This window comes from Rhinichthys klamathensis, unplaced genomic scaffold, assembly GCF_029890125.1.
Source record: "Rhinichthys klamathensis goyatoka isolate OS25496 unplaced genomic scaffold, OSU_Roscu_1.1 h1tg000161l_1, whole genome shotgun sequence".
NCBI classification, from domain to species: Eukaryota; Metazoa; Chordata; class Actinopteri; order Cypriniformes; family Leuciscidae; genus Rhinichthys; species Rhinichthys klamathensis.
Window position 1 is genome coordinate 3242677 of NW_026606695.1, and position 17676 is coordinate 3260352.

The 17676-nt window shown below is 39.7% G+C and overlaps 1 protein-coding gene across 8 annotated transcripts in view; it reads right to left on the reverse strand.

Annotated features, from left to right (window-relative positions):
• tcf12 (transcription factor 12) overlaps window positions 1–17676 on the reverse strand; it is a 117736-nt gene that overhangs the window by 18003 nt on the left and 82057 nt on the right. For 5 of the 8 annotated variants that reach the window (XM_056259002.1, XM_056259001.1, XM_056259004.1 and 2 more), the window contains one exon: window positions 1319–1418. In XM_056259002.1, the coding sequence (XP_056114977.1) occupies window positions 1319–1418 (100 nt within the window). Of the gene's footprint in view, window positions 1–1318; window positions 1419–6621; window positions 6845–17676 lie in introns of those variants that run through there. The other 3 variants (XM_056259009.1, XM_056259006.1, XM_056259007.1) reach the window with 2 other exon arrangements.

The window sequence follows — 17676 nt, forward strand, 5'->3', positions numbered from 1 at the left end:
TGAGATAACATTCAGCCAGCCGCTGCTCACTTGCTTCCGCCTCAACTTTTAAAGGAGAAATTCCTCACAGTCCGAAACACACGGCTGGAAATGGCCATGTCATTTTTATCTGTCCTGATTGGCAAAGCTGGAATACGCATGGTTGGTTTACTATTTAAGTCTGTGAAGTCGGTAGCATGATAGGCAGTGACTGAAATGTAAAGAGAAGGCTTCCCAAATGTGAAAAAAAAAAAAAAAAAAAAAAAAAAAAAAAAATCGAGGTTTAATGTGTGGGTTAGAGGAAGGAACGTACCAGAAGTTGTTTAGTGTTTGAAAATATTGATAAAACTAAAGTAGACTGGAAGAAGATTTGGCTTTAGAATTACTAAACATGCGAGAATAACATATACATGCTAGACCTGTTAATGAACTCAGTCCATATTACAACTCTGCATGACTAGTTTCTAGGATTCACAGGATGCTCTAGTTTCTGTGACATCCTAGAAACTAGTCAATGTTTATTTAATTTTTTTAATAAGGTTTATTCGGTCTTTGGCAAGTATACTCTACGCAAGTACATGAATGCAAATGCATCTAGCTATGAAAGCTCAATTTCATGCATTATAAAATATGTCAGACCACAATGTAATGCTTTAGTGAGAATAGCATCCCGTATTCTCTTTCAGTTCTCCTGCACCTGAAATATGCCTACTTCCACAGTAGAAGAAAAACAATACATAAAAAGAGTAGTATGTCTGAATTCACAGTATTCTTAAAACAGTAGGCAAAAAGTACCTAGATCATGTACTATTTCCGCTGAGATTCTGAAGTGTGCATGTAATGAACACTTTTACTATCCCAGTAAAGTGACGCAAATGACGCTGTAGGTCACATGACAAAGCCAACATGGCAGATGTAGTACGTTCGAATTTCATTCATACTAGAGATTCATCCTATATAGATAATAATTTTTTTGTTTGTTCCTCATCAAATGTAATATCTATTTAGACACAGTATGTTCAATTAAATGATGATAAAACAGTTTGTTAACAAGTTAGTTAAAATCAATATATGTATAGCTAGCTCCCAGAATGATAACACAGCTAGTTTGACAGCAAACACATATTTGAGGGAATCTCTATTGCCCAGAATGCCCACTTGGGGTTTATTACCCCCACAGTAATGCAAGAATGTATGCGATATGTATACAACAAAACTGTGTGTTTGCAATGCTTTGGCCAATTATTCATGTATGTACTTGCGTATTTGTATAACGTATGTTTCTTATTTAAGTAAATGATAAATAATTAAAAAGTGATAAAAAATGATGATGACTGACCGAAGAAAGTGCTTGCGAACATACTGCCGGGGGGTTTGGGGGACGGGTAGGATGGAGAGTCTCTGTTGAAGTCTTCTGAGCTGGGAGATGGTGCATACACCTGCAAATAGAAAAACAAAATCAGGCATTATGACCGAGAACAACTGCTTACAGACAGGTGTGAGGGAACGTAGGCTGCTGTTTTCATATCTACTATAAACAGAGCGACTACCGTACAGACAAGCTCATGTCATGAAGCGTATCCTCAAACCCTCGGCCTAATTCACACATACCACGAAACCTGACTGCATAATACAACACAAACAATGCAATGCAACGCATATGGCCAATTTACAAATTCTTTGTAGTAACAGATGGCTAATTTAGAAGTCTTCTAAAAAAAAGAGAGGATTATCTGCCGTGTAGTGCGCGCTTCAGCGCTTAATTGTAATATAATGACGACGACATGCACGCCCGCCGAACAAAAGCATCAAAACAAATGAATTAATATGCAAGGGCGTTAGGGTGCATATGTGTTTGTGTTTACGCATGAGTATTTTAGGAGCTGTGGGGTTGGCCAGGGTCAGGCCAGCGGAGCAGTGGTTACAGCTGCAGAAGTGCCCATTCCAGCAGAGGAGGATCAAAGACATGAGGCTACAGCCCAGTAATGTGGCTCTCCCAGTTCGTCTGCACCAGATGGGACAAAACCTCTCAGAGGGAGAGAGAAAACACTAGCATGTATGACATGGAAAAGAGCGCTAGGTAAACGTGTTGAAGAGAGACTCGCTCATTATCTGTCATTGATCTTCACTTTCAGGTGTCCTCGTCACCTGCCAGCGAGGAGCTGACTGAACCCTCACATCTGTAAGAACCAATCCTCGTAACGAAGAGCAGATGTGCAGCCCAATGTGTTTCAAGTTACTTTAAGTTAAACACAACTTCTCAACATCACAGCAACTTCTACTCTAAATAGAATAAAATCACACCACATGATATAATGTTAAAGCTCTGTAAGAAAGACTCGATCTTTTAAACAAGGCAAAGAGGCAAAAGGGTATAAAAAGTAAGACATAAGTAAATATATAGTAAAGTAAATATATAAATATATAGGAATATATTAAAATATTTGTTCTGACAATATAGTTGTATTACAATTCTTTACTAAATGACATAATACATCAAAATCTGAAATTAGTCTAAATTAGTTGAACTTATCTTTAATAATTAATTCATAATTATTTACACCAAATCCAATCAATGTGACTTTTATCTTTGTTTATGCTCACAGCATCTAACATTAATAATTAAATCAGAAATTTGTCTAAATTCGTTTTGATTTGCTTAAATTTATTTATTTATTATTTATTCATAATTAGTTGCACTCTAGTTAAATATTGACCAAAATAACAGAATTCATTCTGATATTCATTCATTTATTCATTTTTTTTTTATTAATTCATAACTATTTACCAAAACAACAGACTTGTAAAATAACCTGTACATTTCATGACAACAAATTTTAATTAAAAATTTGCAATAATATAATAACTTTATTAAGAAGTAAGAAATGAACATGAAATACTCTGGAAATTATTGTAGGAGTAATTATAATCAAATATTAATTGCATTGAATTTCCATTGTCAGATCCCCCTACTCATTAATATTTCAGATGTACGCAAAGATCCCCTTCATCACACACACAAACACACGGCTGCAGCATGTCATGACACACTCTGCATTACGATCAACATCTAAAGCCTTTCAGTCAGCTTAGCCAGCTGTGTGCGGCCGAGCACCTTGCTGAGGCGGCAGTACGGGCCCATGTGATTGGCAGTGAGTGTGTTCATAAGCTGCGACGGGCTCCCGTGGGTGTGCAGGCGCACACATGTGACCCGGGTGCTGGAAGTCCCCTGGTGATCTCAGGTTCGGGCGGCGTGGGAGAGGGCCCTTTGTCTCCGCCTCACGGCTCAATGGGCAGCATATGGCAGCGGATAATGCTAATTGTCCGCTTTACCCCGAGCTAACCAGCCGACCCGTTAATAAACCTTCCAAAACACCGGCGCCCCGCTCCACCACCAGGATCGAGAATGAAAGAAAGCACGAGAGAAAGAGCAAAGGAAACGCTTCCTTTGACCAGAGCTTTAATTAGGAAGCTGTCAGTTATTCACGACCCTCTGATCTAAACACCCACGTTTACATTTTTTCCCACATTGTACTTCTTTTTTAAATACTGAACATGGAAATAAACTGTGGAAAGAAATTAGTTAATACTGAACATGGAAATAAACTGTGGAAAGAAATTAGTTAATAGAGGTGTATATTTGGAGTTCCCATACTTTTTTTTTAACCAATACATTTCCAAGACTTTTCCAGTCATTTGTGATAATTATAAGATTATAAAATACTTTTAAAAATAATTTCTAGAGACTGCAATCATAAAGAGCAATTTACATCCACTTAAACATTTTAACATACCAAAAAAAATTAAATAAATACTATATTCACTTTTACATGACTCTATTTTTAAATCAATTTTTTTAGGGCATCAACCCTGTATACATTTCCAAAATCACTAAATTCATTTCCATCTGTCATAAAAATGCAGTCACGAACAAAAAGCAATATAAATAGTATTTTTTATTTCAATTCCTCTGTGAGTAAATGGAGACGAAGGCTCACGCTGATGAGTGAAATGAGTTTTTCCTCTCCTTTCTTGCCTGTCACACCTTCCTTTGATCTGAAAACCACATCCATCACAACAACACACAGAAAAACCACTAAACTGTCAACATATGGATAAGCCCAATGACAACAGTGAGAGAGGCAGGGAATAGAGAGAGAGAGAAAGAAATAATTATAGAGGGAGGAAAAAAAGGCAGAACAACAGAATAACCCACAAGGACGGGTTCAGAGCAGAGGGACCGCGAGTGACAAGAAAATATCTGCCTCTGCATGTCACTTGTTTGGAGTCGGATCGCAGCCCGAGGGCCTTCCTTTTCAACTCCCATCTAACACACTTATCAAGGCGAAAAGGCACGCTACTCGCGCACAATGAGCCCCTATTGAACACAGCAGCTCTGTCCTGAAGGGACACGTTTTGACTTTTAAAGCCAAGTCTGTCTACAAAGAGCAGACGGTAAAAGTTTGAAACTTAAAAGCATTTTGTTCCTTAAAGATACAGGTGGAAGCCTTTCGAGAGGAGAAAAACAACACGATGGTCTGCTTTGAACAACTACAGACGGTGCTGACTCATTATGCAAACTTTCAACCAGAACAAAACCTTCAAAAAGGCAGAGTATGTATCTGGGAAAAAAAAAGAGCACTAAGCACTATTTTTCAGCAGAAGGCCCTATAAATCTGAAAGGAAAAGCTACCACCTTAGACAAACACTTATAAATACGCGAATTAAAGCGAGAACAGCAGAGAGGAAATAAAATACTTCACACGTCATAAACTGACCCAATCAAAGCCGGGGAGGCCGCTTGCCCTCCAGGGCCCGGCCATAAAATTATTGGTACCAGCCTGACATTCAAACAAATCAATGCGACTTTTATCTTTGTTGATGCTCACAGCATCTGACATTTAATAAATAAATGATATCTGTGTGCCAAGATATAAATAAAGCAACACAAGGAAGGGTTTATTGGGCATTTACCCACTGCTTTGGATCATAAAGCTCAACTCTGACCCGAGTGAGCCACATGCTCCTCATTTTCTCTTTCCTCCCAGCCTGCATTACAAGGCTGGAAATACTTAATATAAAAAGATCAAAGTGAGCTTTGTGGTGCAGGAACAAAGAGATCTGTCATAATGGCCTACGAGGAAAGCTAACTCTGGACTCTGTCAGATGACCTCAAAAGAAGTGAAAACACAAGCTGGGGTCTCACTTCGTCCCCAGAAACGAGATTGGAAATTTAAGAAAGTTGCGCAAACATGATTACTGCCGCTCTTGTGAAAAGCAGCATGAATAATGAGAACAACATAGAAATTTAATAAGCAAGCTCTTATGAAGCGGGTAACGGATCATTCTTAAATTCAGCAAACAGATGGAGAAAATCTCCAGAGCCCCACACAGACAGAGAGAGAGAAAGACATCAGGGAAATCTACTGGAAACTTTTTCCTCTCTACTTTGCATTGTCTGGGGAGCAGCGACTCACTTTTAAGGAGCTAGGTGGAACATTCTAACCCCCTTTCTCACAAATTATATAATTTTCTTTTTGTGTACATATATTTCTAATTCTTCTAATTCTTTATCTTGGGAGGTCATTCCTAAAGGTAAGTTTTATCAGATTTTGCTATGCCAGTCGGAAAGCCAGTCGTGAGGAACAAGTGTAACATCTCTTCTTTCTCGTTCACATTGATGTAGTTTTTCTAATTATATGAATCATTTTTACTTTTCAGGTCATTCCCAAAGGGAAGTTTAATCAGGTTTTTCTATCTTTTCAGAAACTATTCAAGTAAACCTAAACGCCCACTCATGAGGCACAAGTGCAGGTTCGAGTCGCCTCCTCCTCTGTCTCATGAGCCCGTACCACCAATCCAATCATCAAGCACCTGACAAACGTTCAGCACACATGCACACGAGCGTTCACACGGACAACCACACGCAGATAGGCAAACAGGCATCGTGAGAGGCACACAGAAATCAAAGGGCCTGTGGTGGAGAGATTTAGGAGTCCCATCAGGATTCCTGTATTGAGAAGAATGCCTGGCTGATTAAAAACAGATGGAGGAACAGCGATGCTGCTGCTCTGAGCTCAATCTGCAAACAGGAAAGTCAAACCTCAACAGACAGACTCTCTTCCTTAATCACTCCCAGACTCCCACTTGTTATTATTGTGAGCCCGTCTCAGCGCTCAGCAAAGCGGACGCTCAGAGCTGACGGTGAGACACAAGCTCAGCCAGCATCAGTCACACACAACTTGCCAACACCAAATAATCTTCCAAAATAAGTGCCTTTTTATCAAGAAAATAGAGACTTGCAGATGTGACAGTTTGTCTCTAAAACATTTATATTTCAGATGCTCAGTCATTTTTTAAACTCTCTAGTCTACAGCCGTTAAAATCAGGGTAACAACTCACACTTCTTAAACAGCAAATGAAAGTAAATGTTGACCTAGCTCAGACTGAGGTAATGGAAACAGTCAGCAGTCACACACACACACACATACACGGGCAAAGCCGAGAGCAACGAGACCCTCAACTCAGTTTCAACACACTGAACTGACACGGCTCACCACTCCATTAAACCCGACAGCCCACCGTGCACATGAAAAACATGTTTACTTGCACACATTTCCTCTAGGGAGAGAAGGCACTCACCGATTTTCCGTTGTAGTAATACATGCTGCCCATTCCAGGCACGGGGTAGGCGCAATACATGATAAAAGCCTCAGAGATGCTGGGAAAGACGTGGAGCCAGATACAGAGGATCTCTTTTCACCAACCCGCTCAGTGCACATACATCCACTCGCTGCACAAGGGACTAATTCCTTCAGTGCTGGCCCCCTACACATGGATCTACTCACAGACAACTTATGCAAAGCAGGACCATACCAACTCAGCCGGCAGCGAGGGGGGAGGGCTTATGGGAAGAGGAGGAGGAGGAGGACAACGGACCAATACCCAGAGCTCGGCTCCCCTAAAGCCTCATAAGTGCTGAGGCTAAGAGAGGAGGGGGAGATGGAGGATAAAGAGCGAGGGAGGGCCAGAAAACAATTGAGTAAGTGGATTGACTTGTACTTTAAAAAAAAGAGACAGAAAAGGAAATTAGAATGGCGGATTTTTCGTGCGAATAAGGGCCGAGCAAAACACTGAAATTACTTATGTTCATTTACCTGTTGATTCTTGTCTGTTCTTTTACAGAAAATGAAATAAAGAAAACTAAACTGATATACTTTAGAGGTGCACACAAACACAGAAACAGAAACACACACTGGTCTAAATCCCTAGCTGATTAATCTTTTGTTTAGTGATTATTGTTTCTATTTTATGGAGGGGTTAGACTGTGTATATGGAGAGGATTTCCACACCACATCAATAATCTTGTAAATCAAAAAAAAAAAAATGTTTTAGGGATAACTGTTTAATATAATATAATATATATATATTAATACTTAATAACATAAAAAGTGACAGTCCTGAAAAAAGTATAACGGTTTCCACATATATTAAGCAGCACAACTGTTGTCTACTTTGATAATAATAAGAAATTCAGCTTTGCCATCACAAATTATGTAATAATGTATTAAAGTAGATAACAGTTACAATAAATTGATATTTCTGAATATTACTAAATTTTCAATCAAATAAATGCAGCATTGGAGCATACGTGACTTTCAAAAAAATCTTAATGACACCATACTTTTCAACAGTAAGTTTGATCTTATTCATCATAATATATTGATATTATGCTTTTGAGTTTCACGCCACGCACTTGTTTGCCCTAAACCAAGTCTGGTGCTGAAAGTTGCGACCTGTGGCTGTTTTAACAGTCCCCCACAGTGGCGTGACAGCAAACACAGAGAGCTGTTGAACACATCCAACAGCTGCAGAGGGGCCGAGCCTGACGTCAAGACCCGAGAGCAATGACGCTCCATTTCCTCAGACGTCCCCTCCTCTCGCTCGCATTGTACCCAGCGCTCCCCTTCACGGGCCTCTTGCCCATAGACCAAGGGGGCGGTAGGGTACACAACCCAAATGACAGGCGCACTGGGGGTGGAAGAAGAAAATGAGGGGAAGGAAGGGAAATGCAGGGTGGAAGTGGAAGAGAGGCAAAAGCAAAAGGCTGGAATGAATGGACAGGGGTGCAAAAATAGACTGGGAGGCCAAGGTCGTCCACGTGCTGTGAACACGCTGACCTGTAGTGGCATCGGTCTCTTTAAAGCCCACTCCACTACAGGCCCTTTCATGTCTGTCACTGCAGGCTTCCCTGTCCAAACACCATACTCCCTCGGACCATCCACAACATTATTGTTATGGAAAGATGAAAGCCTTCCCAGAAAATGATACTTTATTATGCTTTCCCCTCTAATTCTATTATTATTTATTCTCTTTTCTTCTCTGAGTGAGACTCTTTTAAATGTGTCCAAGGTGGTTGAGAGCGACAGGCTGGTACCACTTTAAACCTGGAGCAGTTTCAATTCGATTCTGTAGGAGGGAGACGGCCATGATGGAGGAATGCTTGAAGGCTCCATAAAACAAATCCAGATAAAGAATGCACTGCTGGGAGGAAAAGATCACGGAAAAAAATAATGAAAGAGACAAATGAAAAGGGACAGAAATGAAATCACAAATCACGGACACATGTCCGGAGAGTTCACAACGCTTGTTTGCTTTGTTCTCGCAAGATTTCCACACAGCTGCCACACATAACTTCATTTTGGTCATCACCACTGTAAATATAACCAATCACGGGTCAGTTTTGTTGGACATTTACTTGAACATGGTTGGTTACATATAGTTACTAAGGCAAAGCGACTTTTACCTTAACCAGCCAGAAGTGCAACAGGATGTCAGCCCAGCCCTTTCAGTATGTATATATATATATATATACATACACAATACATATATATACAGTATATATATACATACATACAGGGTTTTTCCTGCATAGAGAATTACAAGGCGGCCACCTCCGTCAAATTTGTGCCACCTCCGGCTCTCGACAAAACTCAGACAAATGCTCAAATACCCTTTTTCCACCGTAACCGTTCTGTTGCGGGTTCCCGTGTCCATTCTCAAACCGTATAGTTTGCCGATAGTGCTGCGCGGATCATAATCCGCGGATCGGGCGGGCCAAGCAATAAAAAATTGGATGACAGATGAGTCATTATAATGTGTTGAGTTTAATAAAGACACGGAAACTCTAATCACGGTAAAACGCAATGAACGTGCGTCACTCTTTTACTCTCTTCAGGGAAAACCAATCAAGGAAAACACATGCCAGGGTGTGTGTGTGTGTGTTTTAAGGGACAAGTGAAAGAGAATTTTACTTGCCCAACCGGACAAATGCCTTGATTGTCACACCTCAGCGGACTACACTTCCCAGCATCCCTCATGTTCACCACCTGCACACCATCGGCCATCACCTGATCACCTATCACCTGCATGCCATTACTCACCATGGACACTAATATTCCTCACAGCTGTCTGTCATTGTCTCGTCATCACCTTTTGTATTTAGTTCCCTTCTGTTCAGTCAGTCTTGGTCCGTTCTCGTCTATGTTACGTTAGTCTTACTTTGTATCTAGTGAGTGTGTGTACACCTTCTGCCCTTGTTCTCTGTACCTGTGTGAATCTTATTAGTAAAAGTTTATATTTGAGCCTTTTGACTCCGCGTGTTCATCTGCCTACACCACACCGTGACACTGATTAAAACAATTTTCAATATCAAAAAAATCTAATAAAAAATAACTAGGTAATCACCGAAACCGTGAGTATGATTCTGATTTTCTATCATTTAATGGCGATTGATAGCCTATAGTTGATAATAATATATAGCCCTACCTAATGTACGGATGGTAACAAAATTGCGCTGTTGAGCTCGCGAATTTATTTATAACATACAGTATTATACAGTTAAGAAACCTCACACCAGAGTGCTGTTTTCCTGAATACCATCATGATTGAAACCGAGACACTGATTTCATAACAGTTCAATAAACAAATAGTTAAAATTAAGTCACTTACATTTTAGACGCAATGACTGTTTTTGTTCTGTTTCAGCAGCGAAAATAGTTCCAAACAAAGATCACAGCAGAACCACGGCGCAACTCACAGCAACAATGTTTCATTACTGAATGATTCAGCATTTTGAACGAATCGGTTGAGTCAAAGATTAAATTACCCATTCATAAACTGCCTCATTCCGAATAAATCAGCCGTTTGAACGAATCGTTTGAATGAATGACTCATTCATTAAGACGGTCGCCTGGCGCTACCTAGGCTACTGGAGGTTTAGTTTCAAAGTATCATTCTTTTCAACATTCCTTATTTGTATATTAAAAAATATTTAAAACAATCTTATAATCTCATTTAATACAGTTGTAATTTTTCAATGTAAATTATTTAATTTGATTGGTAACAGCCCTATAGTGTCTTATTATTCTAATTGAATGTATTGATCAAAATTACGAATTTGAAATGAAAGATGGTGCATACATTTAATAAAATTTGGGAAAAAATGCCCTTTATAAAGGTAAAAAAAATAAAAATAATCTGATAAGAGTTCCCACAGTGATATAATGAAACATTGACAATTTAAGTTTGAAGGGAGTAAAGCCTCTGTTTAGGCTATGTAAGACAATTAAGGAAATGTAATTTTGCAGTAGAAGAACTTCTATTTTAAATAAATGTTCATTTTAAAGCAGCCTACTTCAGTGTGATATGTTATCATTTTATCATGCTTAACACTGAGAATTTGAATAATTGTAATGTGATGATCAGATGCAGATATCTAAATTAACGAATATCATAGGTTTGGGCGGTTGGCGGTGGATTATTTATTTTTAACAGCGGATTCGGGTGACCCAAAGTGCACCAGATTAATGAATTTATCTTTAAAATGTAAAAAAAATTCTTCCGGGGGGTCATGCCCCCGGAACCCCCTAGAGGTACCAAGCTCCACCCACAAAAATACTGTGGGAAACACAGTATATGATGGTCTACGGAAGATACAAATTTAAACAATGCATTTAGAAAAATACAATTAATTAAAGATAAACACTATCAAAAATACAGTATAAACAGTAACACTGTAAAATAGTTACAATTTAAAATAATGGTTTCTATTTTAATATATTTTAAAATGTAATTTATTCCTATGATGGCAAAGCTGAATTTTCAGCATCATTACTCCAGTCTTCAGTGTCACATGATCCTTCAGAAATCATTCTAATATGCTGATTTGCTGCTCGAGAAACATTTCTTATTATTATCAATGTTGAAAACTTTGTATGTATTTAAAAAATAGTGTATGTATTTAAAACTTGAAAATAATACAAAATACTGATGAAACACACTTAAGAATATTTCTGCAGTATTTTTCTTTTAGTAAGGGCATACAACTTACTGCTGGAAACATAATGTATTACACTGAACTGTCGAGTCGCACCTGGTTGGGACATTGTTGAGCCAACCCAATTCTTCAACACACCGTAGACGCAGGAGGTCTGGGATTCACCTGCACTGATTGTGTGGGATTACGGAGTTTAAATGTAATAGGTGGTGCAGACAGCTTGTCCCACTAATCAATCTGTAAACTAGACACCTCCACATCATCATCCCCACACACATCCCACGCCTGCAAATTAGAAACATGCAGAAAGCTCATCTCAGCCCATACAAGCTAATTTAACAACTTTGTGTTTCTATAAGGCCATTCATCACAACACATTAGGAGGAAAATATCTCTCCATGGGTCTCGTGGGCTTATGAGCATTCTGTTATGTGCTTGTAATGATTAATGTTTCCCTGCCTGAGGATAGCGCCTAGACAAAACACGAAAAAAAAAAAAAACGACATAAACATTATATATAGAATAACACCAGTATTTAGCGAGCATCTCCTCCAGACACGATAAATCCACCAGGGCCCTTTCATCAAGGTTCAAGAGAGAGATTCAGGTTTAGAGGTCTTTTTGCATGTCTGGGCCAACACACTAGTTGAGCAACAGGTCTTCATCCAATTACGATGTACGTGACATCAATCGACAAGAAAGCGGCTCACCCACTTACCTGGCTTGCACCAACAGCCACAGCCCACAGTGAACACCTTCTCTACATGTGACATCTGCTGTTTACTGACCTACAACCAGTGGCTCACGTGCCGGCTTCCCTACAGCCAGGTAAATCACGCCAGTGCGGCTCAGATTAGCTGTGCTTTACACACATCTTAAGATAATCAGCTCTGACTGTTGACAGACCACGCTCTTAAAGGGACCACGGCTGTAAGGATGTGCATTCATGAACAATACAAACAAAATCTATTTACGGATATCTGAAATCTGAATGCGCGTCTAACATATTCCAATGCTGTGTTCTTGCACTCTAGCTGTAGTTGAAAGGCACACATGTATCTGCTGTTTATGCTCTTCATGTCTAAGGGCTCTGAAGTCTGAGGAAACTTTCAGCAGCCTAAACAGATAAAGAGACTCGTTCCCTCGTCCTAAACTGATAAAGAGCTGGGCACGTCTCTGTTCAGCATCAGACACAAGCCAGGAGCATCTATCTAATCACTTATCTGATGAGCTCATATCCTTTCAGACACAGACACACACACACACACACACACACACACACACCCACACACACACAGACCCAGTGCACTGCCCTCTGGTGGCAGGATTATGACCTGATGACCTAGAGGACAAACCTCAGACAGCCACATGGTTACAAGTGGGACATAATGAGCCTAAATATAAGATAAGTTTGGGAGGAAGTAGAATGTCTGAAGATCAAGAGAGCTATTAAAAGCCACAGGTTACAGGATACCGTCTGATTGTGTGGGTCATGGGAGAACACAGAATGACACAGAATGAGAGCACAAGACCGTAAGCTCAGAGATATCAAACCAAATAGACCTTTTAATCAATACATATAGCTGTAGAATATGCTCTTTAAAACAGAGATGTGAGACCATAAAAACCCAGCGCTGAGGAAACACAAAAGAAAAAGAGAACAGATTTTCTCCAGAACAAAGAGCAGTGGCCACATGAAAGACCTACATCAAACTGTACTGTTATTCTTTACAGGGCTTTAGTGGGCCTTTTATCCCAAGGCATGTCCAACTACACAGGGTCTTCACTGCCAGGTTGTGACCTTGCATTAGAGGTAGGGGGTTCAAAGAGAGTAGGGGACAAAATGAGATGGAAACAACCCAGAAGAACCACAAACTAAAAAAGCTCACTGTGGCATCGGTGACCTGCTTTAGCTTGCATGGCCTGTAGATGGCTGTCTAGTCAAAAATGCACAATGCATCTTCTGAATGGAGAAGCTCTAGTCAAGATGACATCCTCCAAGCTTTGGGCGCTAGTCTCGTGTCCTTGTCGCCACAGTGGATCATAACCTTCTTCTCACTTCTCTCCTGGTGCTCGTTTCCTCGCTAAGTGCAACTTCTGCCCAAACGAGGGTGCCTGAGCGATCTGTCAAGAGCAAATGACAATCTTTTTTGTCATTCACAGCCAGTGTTCTCGCATGCAAAAGACCCCGAAGGAAGGCGAATGCTCCCTGCTGCTTTCTCTCCATGCCTCTCTCTCTCTCTCTCTCTCTCTCTCTCTTTCCTCCAATCATCTCTTCTGGGCTGAACATCGGCGCCCCGGTGCAGCCATTGTCACATCAAACAGTCGTGCCTGTGACAAGGGTGTTTAAAAAAAGCCTGGCTATTTACACACATAGGCTGCAGCTCCAGGCTCTCAGCCAAGTATAAATCTCCCACAAGATGTAGTTACTCGCCCAAAGTCATGGGGCCGTCCATCCGCCTCTGACTCTTTTTCTCCCGCAGTACAAGAACGGCTGTCAGGAGGGCTGGGGTCCTTCAGCAGGTGCCCACACAGCTGCCTGAAAGCATCGCTGCTCTGCTGCGCCAAACGCACATGCAGAACACGCGTCTGCCACGCTCTTAGCTGCGAGCCGAGCACCCCACCTTCATCTGCGAGCTGAGATTCCTGAAAACACTAGCAGCCAATAAAACAACTAGTTAACCAGGCACCATGTGGTAAAACTGGGAAGAATCGCACTCACATAATGTCTAGGGGTTGAACGATTAATTGAAATAAAATCGAAATCCCGATATGGCTTAGTGCGGTAAATCAAAAAAAAAAAAAAAAATTGTATTAATGAAATAAAATAAACATTAACTGAAATAAACTTAAACTTATTTTATTTCAGCTATTTGCAAAGACAAAATTTCTCATTTTTATTTTGTTCAAGTTGATGTACTAAAATAACTAAAACTAAAATAACTAAAACTAAAAACTATATAGACATTTAAAAAAGAGACAAACTAATAAAAATGACAAAACAACAATAATTAGCTCAAATGAAAATGAAAACAGAATTTATAAAAATATAATCTAATTCAATATATTAAGAAAAACTATAATAGTACTTCAATGATACTAGAATAACACTGATGTACGCTGCACATTTTACAGTGATCTATACGTAAACAGCTCATGATAACAGTGCTTTTAGTGGCTTAGAGTGACTTCACAGTAAATTATTGCTGATCCACACAAACTGCATCTGCTCTGAGTTTTCGGTCGCTTATAACATGAAATTGAGAACAGAGTATGTATGCCACACATTTCACTACATTGGTAATAATGAGAAGCATTTATAAACTTAGTCAACAAAGGAGAAGATTTAAGGTCTCCCTGCAGTTATCCGCCAAAATAAAAGTTTCATGGCCTAACATTTAAAAAATGAATAACTCGAGATGAAAATTTTAGTATTGTAATTTTTTTATTGTGCAGTATAAAATGTTTGATTTTTTTATTTTACAGTGAAATATTATTATTACAATAGTAATGTATGTAATAATAATCATAACAATTATTATTATTATATAAATTTTTTATATTTATTTTTTGTCCAAATCTTATTTTAAACCCATTTAAACTATTTTTTAAGTAAAAAAAACAAAAAACAGACCTATTTATGTCTAATCTCCAAGTGTTTAAAGACTATAATAAACATCCGCTATCTTTCTTTAAACTTTCCCGCAGTTCAAGGGTTAACAAGGTTCCCTCAGCTTCCAGCAAGTACACAAATCAAACACGGTTATAAATATTTGTACGTCCTCAATCTGCTGCCATGTCTTCTTTGGGGCTTTATGTCGTAAAGCATGCCCTCGCTGCTCTAAAACGGAGCGGATGTTTTTCCATAAATATTTACAATCCATACATAAACTATTCCGATCCATCAGTCGTGTTGCATTTAAAAAAAAGAGATGAGCTGGTAAGAGGTAAATAGTTAAAGTATTTTTAGGTGAGTTGGGGGTTGTATTCCCTGCAGAGGGTCTGATGATGGGAAGCATTGTGTTCATTTTGTTTATCAAGCAGCTCTACAGGCCTCTAGTGGGGCTCGTCTGCTTACACAAGCAAAAGCTTTCAGAGGCATCTGCAGCTGCAAGCCCACTGTACAGGTACCCTGCAGACTGCATGCACACACACACACACACACACACACACACAGCTGTTCCAGCAACCCTACACCTGTGCCGCCGTGGCTACCAGAGCCCACATTTACAACATTTACGACTAGCCCTTCAACATCTCTCGACCAATGATGACTATTGTCACCAAAATCACTACACTAAGCGGGTTTAAATGCCTAGATTTACATTAAAAAGTCAAGTGGCTGTGTTATATCTACAATAAATGGGTTTCTATCCAACTTAGTAGGATATTGCATGAAAGCACATGAAAATCACAATAAATTCCTTCATGCGGATAAAAAAATTCCACTCAGATTACTACTACTATTCGCTGTCTTTCTCAAGCCCAAAGTACACTCTGGTTGTTACACACACTTCAGAGTATGTGTCCAGTGCATGTGACATACATTTTATCATCAGAATAGTGTTTGCATGTTGTACTACAATTTTTTTAACCGCCTGTCCTCAGTACGCACCTGCGCCTTGAGTTTTTCTGCACAAATTAGTTTTTTTCCACAAGGTAACAACACTGCCCTGCCCCATTGTTTTACAGGCGAAAAAGAAAATGGTAAAACGGAACAATAACTATAACAAACTACTGGAGATTCAACAACATAGGTGCTTGTGTGAGGGGATTCGAGTTTTTATCGCTTATAACTTCTGCAGAGAAATAGCGCAGACACTGGACAAGTATGAAACTTTCTAATGAGCGTGTGTTTGTGAGCGCTATCAAATGGAGTATTGAACGGTTTTGCATTCGGCTTTACTCGTATGCTAAGCCCTCGGGTCAAAACTGAAGAACACTTTGGGCATAGGGCATAAGGCAAATTACTAATCCAGTTTTAATCCAGTTTATAAAACTCCTGACCAAATAAAAAAAAAAGTCTAATGAAAAAAAAAAAAAGGGGTTTAAATCCATTACATATAGTGCCTGTTTACACCTGGTTTTAAGATGCTTTTGGTCGATCAGGTCACAAGTAGAGGGGGAAGACACCCGTTTACATCTGGTGCTTTAATCTGTCTCTTTTGTCCACTTTCAACCACTTCTGTTCTGATTTCTTTAAGGGGAGTGTCTAAGGGTGGGTAAATGTATGGGCTTTTTCAGATCTTTCCATCTAATGGACAAAATAAGCTTGTGCAATTTACATATGAACGCGACCGGACACGATGGAAAAACACGAAGCATCAGCTTTCGTTTTTGCTCTGATAGCTGCAAGATCAAGCAAAACGCTGTGAGTGCGTGTTAGAAATCAGGAATGGTGAGAGAACATTGTGCTTGGTACGTTTTTCGTCTTCGAACTGAATTTGGGTCTTCAGCCAACAAAGTTTAAATCCCGTCTGGCTAGCACACTTCCCATAATGTTTACGCATTAAGTCGGAGAGAAGGCAGCCTTTTGTGGCTGCACTACGATAGCAATCCGGTCGCATGTGTTTTCGACTACTTTTTGAAGTGGTCAAAAGTGGACAAGCTCAAAACATTTTAGACCCCTTTTACACCTGTATTTAGCGTCGTCCACTTGTGATCCGATAGGCCAAAATGCAACTTACTGTAATACCAGGTGTCTGGGCCTCAGTTACACAGCCATAGTGGTTTCCACAGTAATTATAATTTACATTTCTATTTTGTGGCAATTCCCCAAAAAGTGACGATTTTGTTCTCTTGAACACGTGAGATGGAAAAGCTGCAAATTCGTGAATATTCACAAATTATTTTTGCGAAATTCAGATTTTTCAGATACAAAGGTACTGACATACAAGTTCATCTGTTGTGAGTGTGATTTTGAAGAGAATCCAGCCTTTTCTTACAAGAGCAGAGTTCTATATTCCCGGCGCTCTTCCCTGCGCTGAATTGAGCTGCTTCGAGTTATGAGTCACACAAGTGCACCTGCGGCCATGTGTTAAGTAGTGACAAATAAAAGCCCTATGTCCATTTACACAACAAAGAGATGTACCCCACGAGGCCACCAATCTTTCCTCAACCCCCTTACCACCCCACCTCTCCATCTTTTTCTGTCTTCCCTTATTTTTCCCTCTAGCATTAGTAGCTAAAAGTATCTCACTCCTCGTTTCACCCCCGCGTCTCGTATCAACTGGAGCGACTCTGTTCCAGACAAGCAACGATTCAAACACAAATTTAAAGACAAAAGTGCATTGCGCAACTTCTTATTCATGCCTCGTGGAAGAGTCGCGCTTGATTTCTCGCCTGCATTGCGTGCGATT